The sequence below is a fragment of the Coregonus lavaretus genome (genome assembly GCF_964263955.1).
Source record: "Coregonus lavaretus genome assembly, contig: HAP1_SCAFFOLD_384, whole genome shotgun sequence".
In the NCBI taxonomy this organism is placed as follows: domain Eukaryota; kingdom Metazoa; phylum Chordata; class Actinopteri; order Salmoniformes; family Salmonidae; genus Coregonus; species Coregonus lavaretus.
The window spans coordinates 47,314-61,034 of NW_028156075.1; the positions used below are offsets into that span (position 1 = coordinate 47,314).

General features: G+C 46.4%; 1 protein-coding gene across 1 annotated transcript in view; it reads right to left on the reverse strand.

Moving 5' to 3' along the window:
- Positions 1 to 9,642: 9,642 nt before the first annotated feature.
- The window catches only part of LOC311126882 (inhibitor of apoptosis protein-like), an 85,107-nt gene continuing 81,028 nt past the window's right edge, over positions 9,643 to 13,721 (reverse strand). The window contains exons 13-14 of the mRNA XM_084200858.1: positions 11,315 to 11,356; positions 9,643 to 10,502 (exon numbers count right to left, since the gene is read on the reverse strand). Coding sequence (XP_084056984.1) covers positions 10,309 to 10,502; positions 11,315 to 11,356 — 236 coding nt within the window. The 3' untranslated portion in view covers positions 9,643 to 10,308. The remainder of the gene's footprint in view (positions 10,503 to 11,314; positions 11,357 to 13,721) is intronic.

Here is a 13,721-nt window from a genome sequence, read left to right on the forward strand (position 1 = left end):
ATGATGTGCAAATAGAGATACTGGGGTGCAAATGAGCAAAATAAATTACAATATGGGGATGAGGTAGTTGAGTGAGCTAATTTCAGAAGAGCTGTGTACAGGTGCAGTGATCGGTAAGGTGCTCTGACAACTGATGCAAGAGATGCTGTAGATCAGTGGACAACAGATAACTATGATACTGATACATATGAAGTGCAGCTCAGTTAACACTTATGGCGCCGAAGAAGATGGCGGCCGTTTTACAGCCCTCTAACCAATTGTACTATTATGTGTGTTTTTTGGCGTTATTTGTAATTTATTCTGTACATAATGTTTCTGCCACCGTCTCTTATGACCAAAAAGAGCTTCTGGATATCAGGACAGCGATTACTCACCTCGTATTGGATGAAGATTTTTTCTTCAACGAGTCCGACGCGAAGGATATCCTACAGACACCCAACAAGGCCCAAATCCCTGTCATTCGCATGAGAAAGAGAAAGAGATATCGTGGACGTAGGTCGGGGTGCCTTGTAAGGATCCAACGGCTGCATCTTCCATCAACCCTATTAGCCAATGTTCAATCATTTGTAAATAAATTAGACGACCTAAGATTACGGTTATCTTACCAACGGTTGTTTGTCTACAACTGTAATATCTTATGTTTCACCGAGTCGTGGCTGAACGACGACATGGACAACATACAGCTGGCAGGATATAGGCTACATCGGCAGGATAGAACGGCTGACTCCGGTAAGACAAGGGGTGGCGGTCTGTGTATATTTGTAAACAACAGCTGGTGCATTAAATCTAATACTAAGGAAGTATTGAGGTTTTGCTCGCCTGAGGTAGAGTATCTCATGATAAGCTGTAGACCACACTATTTACCAAGAGAGTTTTCATCTATATTTTTCATAGCTGTCTATTTACCACCACAAACCGATGCTGGCATTAAGATTGCACTCAATTAGCTGTATAAGGCCATAAGTAAACAGGAAAACGCTCATCCAGAGGCACGCTCCTAGTGGCCGGGGACTTTAATGCAGGGAAACTTTAATCCGTTCTACCTAATTTCTACCAGCATGTTAAATGTGCAACCAGAGAAAAAAAACTCTAGACCACATTTACTCCACAAACAGAGAAGCGTGCAAAGCTCTCCCTCGCCCTCTTTTTGGCAAATCTGACCATAATTATATCCTCCTGATTCCTGCTTATAAGCAAAAACTAAAGCAGGAAGCACCAGTGACTCGGTCAATAAAAAAGTTGTCAGAAGAAGCAGATGCTAAGCTACAGGACTGTTTCGCTAGCACAGACTGGAATATGTTCCGGGATTCTTCCGAGGGCATTGAGGAGTACACCACATCAGTCACTGGCTTCATCAATAAGTGCATCGATGACATCGTCCCCACAGTGACCATACGTACATACCCCAACCAGAAGCCATGGATTACAGGCAACATCCGCACTGAGCTAAAGGGTAGAGCTGCCGCCTTCAAAGAGCGGGACTCTAACCCGGACGCTTTTAAGAAATCCCGCTATGCCCTCCGACGGGCCATCAAACAGGCAAAGAGTCAATACAGGACTAAGATTGAATCGTACTACACCGGCTCTGACGCTCGTCGGATGTGGCAGGGCTTGAAAACTATTACAGACTACAAAGGGAAGCACAGCCGTGAGCTGCCCAGTGACACAAGCCTACCAGACGAGCTAAATCACTTCTATGCTCGCTTCGAGGCACAGGTGAGAGTGTTGACGAGGACAAGGCTGGAGTTCAATCTGTCATGCTGATTGAGTTAGAATAGCAGACTGGAGGCTTTAAAAGGAGGGTGGTGCTTGAAATCATTGTTCTTCCTCTGTTAACCATGGTTACCTGCAAGGAAACACGTGCCGTCATCATTGCTTTGCACAAAAAGGGCTTCACAGGCAAGGATATTGCTGCTAGTAAGATTGCACCTAAATCAACCATTTATCGGATAATCAAGAACTTCAAGGAGAGAGGTTAAATTGCTGTGAAAAAGGCTTCAGGGTGCCCAAGAAAGTCCAGCAAGTGCCAGGACCGTTTCCTAAAGTTGATTCAGCTGTGGGATCGGGGAACCACCAGTGCAGAGCTTGCTCAGGAATGGCAGCAGGCAGGTGTGAGTGCATCTGCACGCACAGTGAGGCGAATACTTTTGGAGGATGGCCTGGTGTCAAGAAGGGCAGCGAGGAAGCCACTTCTCTCCAGGAAAAACATCAGGGACAGACTGATATTCTGCAAAAGGTACAGGGATTGGACTGCTGAGGACTGGGGTAAAGTCATTTTCTCTGATGAATCACCTTTCCGATTGTTTGGGGCATCTGGAAAACACCTTGTCCGGAGAAGACAAGGTGAGCGCTACCATCAGTCCTGTGTCATGCCAACAGTAAAGCATTCTGAGACCATTCATGTGTGTGGTTGCTTCTCAGCCAAGGGAGTGGGCTCACTCACAATTTTGCCTAAGAACACAGCCATGAATAAAGAATGGTACCATCACATCCTCAGAGAGCAACTTCTCCCAACCATCCAAGAACAGTTTGGTGACGACCAATGCCTTTTCCAGCATGATGGAGCACCTTGCCATAAGGCAAAAGTGATAACTAAGTGGCTCGGGGAACAAAACATTGACATTTTGGGTCCATGGCCAGGAAACTCCCCAGACCTTAATCCCATTGAGAATTTGTGGTCGATCCTCATGACAAACTCCAAGCATTGATTATGCAAGAATGGGCTGCCATCAGTCAGGATGTGGCCCAGAAGTTAATTGACAGCATGCCAGGGCGGATTACAGAGGTCTTGGAAAAAGAAGGGTCAACACTGCAAATATTGACTCTTTGCATAAACTTAATGTAATTGTCAATAAAAGCCTTTGACACTTATGGAATGCTTGTAATTATACTTCAGTATACCTTAGTAACATCTGGCAAAAATATCTCATAACACTGAAGCAGCAAACTTTGTGAAGACCAATACTTGTGTCATTCTCAAAACGTTTGACCACGACTGTACACAGACCGCCACCCCTTGTCTTACCGGAGTCAGCCGTTCTATCCTGCTGATGTAGCGTATATCCCACCAGCTGTTCTATCCTGCTGATGTAGCCTATATCCCACCAGCTGTTCTATCCTGCTGATGTAGCCTATATCCCACCAGCTGTTCTATCCTGCTGATGTAGCGTATATCCCACCAGCTGTTCTATCCTGCTGATGTAGCCTATATCCCACCAGCTGTTCTATCCTGCTGATGTAGCCTATATCCCACCAGCTGTTCTATCCTGCTGATGTAGCGTATATCCCACCAGCTGTTCTATCCTGCTGATGTAGCCTATATCCCACCAGCTGTTCTATCCTGCTGATGTAGCCTATATCCCACCAGCTGTTCTATCCTGCTGATGTAGCCTATATCCCACCAGCTGTTCTATCCTGCTGATGTAGCCTATATCCCACCAGCTGTTCTATCCTGCTGATGTAGCCTATATCCCACCAGCTGTTCTATCCTGCTGATGTAGCCTATATCCCACCAGCTGTTCTATCCTGCTGATGTAGCCTATATCCCACCAGCTGTTCTATCCTGCTGATGTAGCCTATATCCCACCAGCTGTTCTATCCTGCTGATGTAGCGTATATCCCACCAGGTGTATGTTATCCATGTCGTCGTTCAGCCACGACTCGGTGAAACATAATATATTACCGTTTTTAATGTCCCGTTGGTAGGATATCTGTGATCGTATTTTGTTATCCAATGATTGTACGTTGGCTAATAGGACTGATGGTAGAGGCAGATTACCCACTCGCCGTCGGATCCTTACAAGGCACCCCGACCTACATCCCCGATATCTCCGTCTCTTTCTCATGCAAATGATGGGGATTTGGGCCTTGTCGGGTGTCTGAAGAAAATCCTTTGCGTCCGACTCGTTAAAGAAAAAATCTTCGTCCAGTACGAGGTGAGTAATCGCTGTCCTGATATCCAGAAGCTCTTTTCGGTCATAAGAGACGATGGCAGAAACATTATGTACAAAATAAATTACAAATAACGCAAAAAAACACATCATAGTACAATTGGTTAGAGGGCTGTAGGAGCCATAGCAGTCTGAATAAAGAAACCATTTAAAAACATCAAGTAGTTGTGTTTAAGTACTATTTCAGCCAGTGTTATAATGCTGCCCTGGAAGGTAGTTCATTAGAGTCACGTTGCAGAAGAAAATGTTCCATGTCTTCAATATCGCTCTCGTGTGGAATATTCGTGTATAACGACTCAACATCAAAAGTAACTAACAAAGTATTCTCAGGCTGGTGTCCTTTACAAAGGAGGGGAGCTGTTCTGAGACGAGATTCAATGATAGAGATCATACTGCTGGTGTCCTTTACAAAGGAGCTGTTCTGGTCTAATAAGAGTCAACAAAAGTCCATAAAGGGGCCGTTACTGCATCGATGATGAAGGGGCCGTTACTGCATCGATGATGAAGGGGCCGTTACTGCATCAATGATGAAGGGGCCGTTACTGCATCGATGATGAAGGGGCCGTTACTGCATCGATGATGAAGGGGCCGTTACTGCATGAAGGTCTGCTGCTCTGCAGGATGTTCCAAGGATAGGGGCCAACAACGCAGCACGGGAGGCAATCCGTGTGCGGGAGAACTTCACCTCCTACTCCTTCGAAGAGGGTGCTGTTCCCTGGCAACACCTTAGACTACACTATGTACAACCAAATGCTCTTTAAGATCCATCCACATTGCAATAAGAATATTCTTCCATTTACATATAGTGGGGAGAACTAGTATTTGATACACTGCAACTACAACTGCAGTTATTACATTCCCAGTTTCTCTCCCTTTGATTTCTACTTCTCAGGTGAGGGTGCTGTTCAGGTGAGGGTGCTTTTTAGGTGAGGGTGCTGTTCAGGTGAGGGCGCTGTTCAGGTGAGGGTGCTGTTCAGGTGAGGGCACTGTTCAGGTGAGGGCGCTGTTCAGGTGAGGGTGCTGTTCAGGTAAGGGTGCTGTTCAGGTGAGGGTGCTTTTTAGGTGAGGGTGCTGTTCAGGTGAGGGTGCTGTTAAGGTGAGGGTGATGTTCAGGTGAGGGTGTTGTTCAGGTAAAGGTGCTGTTCAGGTGAGGGTGCTGTTCAGGTGAGGGTGCTGTTCAGGTAAGGGTGCTGTTCAGGTGAGGGTGCTTTTTAGGTGAGGGTGCTGTTCAGGTGAGGGTGCTGTTAAGGTGAGGGTGATGTTCAGGTGAGGGTGTTGTTCAGGTAAAGGTGCTGTTCAGGTAAAGGTGCTGTTCAGGTAAAGGTGCTGTTCAGGTAAAGGTGCTGTTCAGGTGAGGGTGATGTCTGTACAAAAACAAAACAGGCTCTTTTAAGAGTCGCCCATATTGAAAACATTTAGAACAATTAGACCCCCTATAACCCACACCTAAACACTGGTGTATCAATCTGATTGATGGATTGTGTTGTGCGGTAAGCAGGCTCAGGTGTATAACTGTGGCTCCTTCCACCTTCAGAGAACAGGCCAGAGGACCAACCATGGAGAATAGTTAGACACTTCATTATTTAGATTTATAGAACTACGTTCTCCGTGGCCGACGTGAGTAACCCTCGCAAGGCTGCCGGCCCAGACGGCATCCCTAGCCGCGTCCTCAGAGCATGCTCAGACCAGCTGGCTGGAGTGTTTACGGACATATTCAATCTCTCCCTATCCCAGTCTGCTGTCCCCACATGCTTCAAGATGTCAACCATTGTTCCTGTCCCCAAGAAAGCAAAGGTAACTGAACTAAATGACTATCGCCCCGTAGCACTCACCTCTGTCATCATGAAGTGCTTTGAGAGACTAGTTAAGGATCATATCACCTCCACCTTACCTGTCACCCTAGACCCACTGCAATTTGCTTACCGCCCCAATAGATCCACAGACGATGCAATCGCCATCACACTGCACACTGCCCTATCCCATCTGGACAAGAGGAATACCTATTTAAGAATGCTGTTCATTGACTATAGCTCAGCCTTCAACAGCATAATACCCTCCAAGCTCATCATTAAACTCGGGGCCCTGGGTCTGAATCCCGCCCTATGAAACTGGGTCCTGGACTTCCTGACGGGCCGCCCCCAGGTGGTGAAGGTAGGAAACAACACCTCCACTACGCTGATCCTCAACACAGGGGCCCCACAAGGGTGCCAACTCCATATTAATGCCCATGATTTTGGAATGAGATGTTTGACGAGCAGGTGTCCACATCCTGTTGTTGCATGTCCCCTTCGGTCCATTCTGAATGTGAGCTGTTACATAGTAAAATATAGTCTCCGTTGTAGCGGATCCGTGACTCCGCGGGCTTTCTTGAAGGTTTGCATGTCGTTTCAGGTACCAGCAAAAATAATCCAAGTAGGAGAATAATCCACCGTGTCTTCATGTGGCTCTACTGTAGCCTGATGGGTAATCCGATGCAACATAAGACACTGTTAAACTACTATAGATAAAGCAAAAACAGACAAGTTTAGGAAACAAACGCTGCAGAGCTCCACCATGTATCTGATCTGATGGGTCCTTAAGAAGATTAGTTTGCTGTAAACTAAGGCTGAATCTGTCGACTATGCACCTTAAAAGGTAATGTTCCCACATTCTTGGAGACCACATTCACGGTAAACACTACATATGTTATTATTATATTATTATGTTGGCTCAATCTGAAATGACCTTTAAAAACGGTACACAGCTGACAAAGAGCGATGGGATTGAATCGGTTATACTAATATACTGTAGAGGACTGGTACTGCTTATACCAGAGATAGGTTATACTAATATACTGTAGAGGACTGGTACTGCTTATACCAGAGATAGGTTATACTAATATACTGTAGAGGACTGGTACTGCTTATACCAGAGATAGGTTATACTAATATACTGTAGAGGACTGGTACTGCTTATACCAGAGATAGGTTATACTAATATACTGTAGAGGACTGGTACTGCTTATACCAGAGATAGGTTATACTAATATACTGTAGAGGACTGGTACTGCTTATACCAGAGATAGGTTATATTAATATACTGTAGAGGACTGGTACTGCTTATACCAGAGATAGGTTATGCTAATATACTGTAGAGGACTGGTACTGCTTATACCAGAGATAGGTTATACTAATATACTGTAGAGGACTGGTACTGCTTATACCAGAGATAGGTTATACTAATATACTGTAGAGGACTGGTACTGCTTATACCAGAGATAGGTTATACTAATATACTGTAGAGGACTGGTACTGCTTATACCAGAGATAGGTTATACTAATATACTGTAGAGGACTGGTACTGCTTATACCAGAGATAGGTTATACTAATATACTGTAGAGGACTGGTACTGCTTATACCAGAGATAGGTTATACTAATATACTGTAGAGGACTGGTACTGCTTATACCAGAGATAGGTTATACTAATATACTGTAGAGGACTGGTACTGCTTATACCAGAGATAGGTTATACTAATATACTGTAGAGGACTGGTACTGCTTATACCAGAGATAGGTTATACTAATATACTGTAGAGGACTGGTACTGCTTATACCAGAGATAGGTTATACTAATATACTGTAGAGGACTGGTACTGCTTATACCAGAGATAGGTTATACTAATATACTGTAGAGGACTGGTACTGCTTATACCAGAGATAGGTTATACTAATATACTGTAGAGGACTGGTACTGCTTATACCAGAGATAGGTTATACTAATATACTGTAGAGGACTGGTACTGCTTATACCAGAGATAGGTTATACTAATATACTGTAGAGGACTGGTACTGCTTATACCAGAGATAGGTTATACTAATATACTGTAGAGGACTGGTACTGCTTATACCAGAGATAGGTTATACTAATATACTGTAGAGGACTGGTACTGCTTATACCAGAGATAGGTTATACTAATATACTGTAGAGGACTGGTACTGCTTATACCAGAGATAGGTTATACTAATATACTGTAGAGGACTGGTACTGCTTATACCAGAGATAGGTTATACTAATATACTGTAGAGGACTGGTACTGCTTATACCAGAGATAGGTTATACTAATATACTGTAGAGGACTGGTACTGCTTATACCAGAGATAGGTTATACTAATATACTGTAGAGGACTGGTACTGCTTATACCAGAGATAGGTTATACTAATATACTGTAGAGGACTGGTACTGCTTATACCAGAGATAGGTTATACTAATATACTGTAGAGGACTGGTACTGCTTATACCAGAGATAGGTTATACTAATATACTGTAGAGGACTGGTACTGCTTATACCAGAGATAGGTTATACTAATATACTGTAGAGGACTGGTACTGCTTATACCAGAGATAGGTTATACTAATATACTGTAGAGGACTGGTACTGCTTATACCAGAGATAGGTTATACTAATATACTGTAGAGGACTGGTACTGCTTATACCAGAGATAGGTTATACTAATATACTGTAGAGGACTGGTACTGCTTATACCAGAGATAGGTTATACTAATATACTGTAGAGGACTGGTACTGCTTATACCAGAGATAGGTTATACTAATATACTGTAGAGGACTGGTACTGCTTATACCAGAGATAGGTTATACTAATATACTGTAGAGGACTGGTACTGCTTATACCAGAGATAGGTTATACTAATATACTGTAGAGGACTGGTACTGCTTATACCAGAGATAGGTTATACTAATATACTGTAGAGGACTGGTACTGCTTATACCAGAGATAGGTTATACTAATATACTGTAGAGGACTGGTACTGCTTATACCAGAGATAGGTTATACTAATATACTGTAGAGGACTGGTACTGCTTATACCAGAGATAGGTTATACTAATATACTGTAGAGGACTGGTACTGCTTATACCAGAGATAGGTTATACTAATATACTGTAGAGGACTGGTACTGCTTATACCAGAGATAGGTTATACTAATATACTGTAGAGGACTGGTACTGCTTATACCAGAGATAGGTTATACTAATATACTGTAGAGGACTGGTACTGCTTATACCAGAGATAGGTTATACTAATATACTGTAGAGGACTGGTACTGCTTATACCAGAGATAGGTTATACTAATATACTGTAGAGGACTGGTACTGCTTATACCAGAGATAGGTTATACTAATATACTGTAGAGGACTGGTACTGCTTATACCAGAGATAGGTTATACTAATATACTGTAGAGGACTGGTACTGCTTATACCAGAGATAGGTTATACTAATATACTGTAGAGGACTGGTACTGCTTATACCAGAGATAGGTTATACTAATATACTGTAGAGGACTGGTACTGCTTATACCAGAGATAGGTTATATTAATATACTGTAGAGGACTGGTACTGCTTATACCAGAGATAGGTTATACTAATATACTGTAGAGGACTGGTACTGCTTATACCAGAGATAGGTTATACTAATATACTGTAGAGGACTGGTACTGCTTATACCAGAGATAGGTTATACTAATATACTGTAGAGGACTGGTACTGCTTATACCAGAGATTATCCAACATTCCTGTTATGAAGTAGAGAGTGTTGTCCTGTGTAAGTTAAGTTTGGAATGAATGATACATTTTACTTAAAAAGTTTCTTTCCATAAGAAAAACGTTAGAAATTTGAGACATTCAATATCAGAACAATCATCACACCTTTTATTTGAGACATTCAATATCAGAATAATCATCACACCCTTTACATGCGAGCGCCTTGACTGGCCGTTACATATGCATTTCGTCCCAAATGGCCCATTGTTTTCTATATAGTGCACTACTTTTGACCACTTCCCTACATAGGCAATATGGTGTCATTCAGGATGCAGAGCTTTACTGGTTACATCTGTCCAACCTCAGGTCTCTTCCTGTCAATGGACTAATTACATAGATGGACAATTATAGTTAGGCCATTATATAACTCCATGCATTGCTACAGAGTTGTGTATATCTATACAGGAACAGATGTGTTGCTGGTTAAGCAGGTACGTTTAACAGGAGAGATTGTAGAGACGTTGTTTATGGGATAGAGCACGTGTCAAACTCCAGTCCTCGAGGGTCGAGTGTCTGCAGGTTTTCACTTCTCACTTGTACATGATTGATCAATAAAGGTCATTGATTAGCTAGGAACTCCCCTCGCCTGGTTGTCTAGGTCTTCATTGGACACTAACTGACAGGAGATAAAAACCAGCCGACAGGAATAGATTGACACGCCTGTAATAGAGTTGGTAGCTGCTCTCTAGGAGTAGAAAGGAGACAAGGTTGGAGAAGTTTGACAGTGTTGGGAGGGGCCATGGTTCCTGGAGATCTTCTAGGAGAGGAATGTTCGGACGGTGCCCTTGACCAGTCCTCTGCAGATGGGACATTTCCTCAGGGATGGAGCACACTCCTTACAGACCACCAGGTGACCACACGGGATGAACACAATGTTCACCTCCTTGTCCATACACACTTTACAGGTCCGCTCCTCCTGCAGCCGGCGTAGCTGCTCCTCCATCGGCAGGTCTGGAGAGGAGGCAGGGAGGGGGGAGAGGAGGCAGGGAGGAGGGGGGAGAGGAGGCAGGGAGGAGGGGGGAGAGGAGGCAGGGAGGAGGGGGGAGAGGAGGCAGGGAGGAGGGGGGAGAGGAGGCAGGGAGGGTGGGGGAGGAGGCAGGGAGGGTGGGGGAGGGGAGGCAGGGAGGGTGGGGGAGGGGAGGCAGGGAGGGTGGGGGAGGGGAGGCAGGGAGGGTGGGGGAGGGGAGGCAGGGAGGGTGGGGGAGGGGAGGCAGAGAGGGGGGAGAGGAGGCAGGGAGGGTGGGGGAGAGGAGGCAGGGAGAGGGGAGAGGAGGCAGGGAGGGTGGGGGAGAGGAGGCAGGGAGAGGGGAGAGGAGGCAGGGAGGGGGGAGAGGAGGCAGGGAGGGGGGAGAGGAGGCAGGGAGGAGGGGAGAGGAGGCAGGGAGGGTGGGTGGGGGAGAGGAGGCAGGGAGGGTGGGTGGGGGAGAGGAGGCAGGGAGGGTGGGGGAGAGGAGGCAGGGAGGGTGGGGGAGGGGAGGCAGGGAGGGGGGAGAGGAGGCAGGGGGAGAGGAGGCAGGGAGGGTGGGGGAGAGGAGGCAGGGAGGGTGGGGGAGAGGAGGCAGGGAGGGTGGGGGAAGGAGGGAGGGAGGGAGGGAAGGAGGGAGGGAGGGAGGAAAATAGAGAAGTATGGAGAGACATAAAACAGAAATGCTCTCCCCCCCCCCATATTGGATGAGGAGACTGCCCCCCCCACCCCAGTGCCGAGACCGGCCGGTCTCAGCCACAGCTGAAAGCAGTGTGTGTATGTGAAAGTGTGTGTATACCTGAGAGATCTTGACTCGGTGATGCGGCTTCATTTGCCTGGGCTGAAAGGTGCATTGAGAACAAGCATTAAACAGAAGTTTGAAATGAAATGAAACTGAGCTGGACTGAACTGGCACCAACTAGACTAGACAGAAGACATCATATCTTTCTATAGGATGTCAGTCTGATGATGTCATGGAGAAGGCTTGTAAAGCACTTAGTGATAACTGCTGATAAGGCCTTTATTACATCCATTTGATTGCCTTCCTAGATCAGTTGTGTTCCTGAACCCTGACCCCTGACCCCTGACCCCTGACCTACCCACCAACCATTCTCACAGTGACATGGTCAGAACAATACAACACACATCCCTCCACCCCTACCAAACCTGGAGGACTGGACTACTGGTTAGGGAGCTAGGGGTTAGGGAGCTAGGAGTTAGGGAGCTAGGGAGTGAGGTGTTAGGGAGCTAGGAGTTAGGGAGCTAGGGAGTGAGGGGTCCATGGGACTACTGGTTAGGGGACTAGGGAGTGAGGGGTTAGGAAGCTAGGAGTTAGGGGACTAGGGAGCGCCAGACGGCACAGTTGATGATGTGTCACGCAATGTCTGAGCAGGGGAACACGACCTTACCGATGAGGTTAAGTTTTACCCAGAGGTCTCTGAGCAGGGTAGGGGTCAGAGGTGATATTTTACCCAAGGGGTCTTTGAGCAGGTTAGGTTAGGGGTCAGAGGTGATGTTTTACCCATGAGGTCTCTGAGCAGGGTAGGGGTCAGAGGTGATATTTTACCCAGAGGTCTCTGAGCAGGTTAGGGTTAGGGGTCAGAGGTGATGTTTTACCCAGAGGTCTCTGAGCAGGTTAGGGTTAGGGGTCAGAGGTGATGTTTTACCCAGAGGTCTCTGAGCAGATTAGGGTTAGGGGTCAGAGGTGATGTTTTACCCAGAGGTCTCTGAGCAGGTTAGGTTAGGGGTCAGAGGTGATGTTTTACCCAGAGGTCTCTGAACAGGCTAGGTTAGGGGACTCAACATCCGTAGATGTCAAGCTAGCACAGGCACAGGTCACCATACATATCACCATCCCTTCAAAATGCTAAGAATGAACTCACAAAAAGAAATGACCACCGCCCCGTAACACTCACGTCAGTAGCCATGATGTGCTTTGAAAGGCTGGTCATGGCTCACATTAACACCATTATCCCAGAAAGCCTAGACCCACTCCAATTTGCATACCGCCCCAACAGATCCACAGATGATGCAATCTCAATTGCACTCCACACTGCCCTTTCCCACCAAGAAAAAAGGAACACCTATGTGAGAATGCTATTCATTGACTACAGCTCAGCATTCAACACCATAGTGCCCACAAAGCTCATCACAAAGCTAAGGACCCTGGGACTAAACACCTCCCTCTGCAACTGGATCCTGGACTTCCTGACGGGCCGCCCCCAGGTGGTAAGGGTAGGTAACAACACATCTGCCATGCTGATCCTCAACACGGGGGCCCCTCAGGGGTGCGTGCTTAGTCCCCTCCTGTACTCCCTGTTCACCCACGACTGCATGGCCAGGCACGACTCCAACACCATCATTAAGTTTGCTGGCGACAACGGTGGTAGGCCTGATCACCGACAACGATGAGACAGCCTATAGGGAGGAGGTCAGAGACCTGGCAGTGTGGTGCCAGGATAACAACCTCTCCCTCAACGTCAGCAAGACAAAGGAGATGATTGTGGACTACAGGAAAAGAAGGGCCGAACACGCCCCCATTAACACAGACGGGGCTGTAGTGGAGCGGGTCGAGAGCTTCAAGTTCCTTGGTGTCCACATCACCAACAAACTATCATGGTCCAAACACACCAAGACAGTCGTGAAGAGGGCACAACAACGCCTTTTCCCCCTCAGGAGACTGAAAAGATTTGGCATGGGTCCTCAGATCCTCAAAAAATTCTACAGCTGTACCATCGAGAGCATCCTGACCGGTTGCATCACCGCCTGGTATAGCAACTGCTCGGCCTCCGACCACAAGGCACTACAGAGGGTAGTGCGTACGGCCCAGTACATCACTGGGGCCAAGCTTCCTGCCATCCAGGACCTCTATACCAGGTGGTGTCAGAGGAAGGCCCAAACAATTGTCAGACTCCAGTCACCCAAGTCATAGATTGTTCTCTCTGCTACCGCACGGCAAGCGGTACCGGAGCGCCAAGTCTAGGTCCAAAAGTCTCCTTAACAGCTTCTACCCCCAAGCCATAAGACTCCTGAACAATTAATCAAATTGCCACCCAGACTATTTGAATGCCCCCCGCCCTTTGTTTTTACACTGCTGCTACTCGCTGTTTATTATCTATGCATAGTCACTTTCCCCCTACCTACATGTACATATTACCTGGACTAACCGGTGCCCCCGCACATTGACTCGGTACCGGTACCCCCTG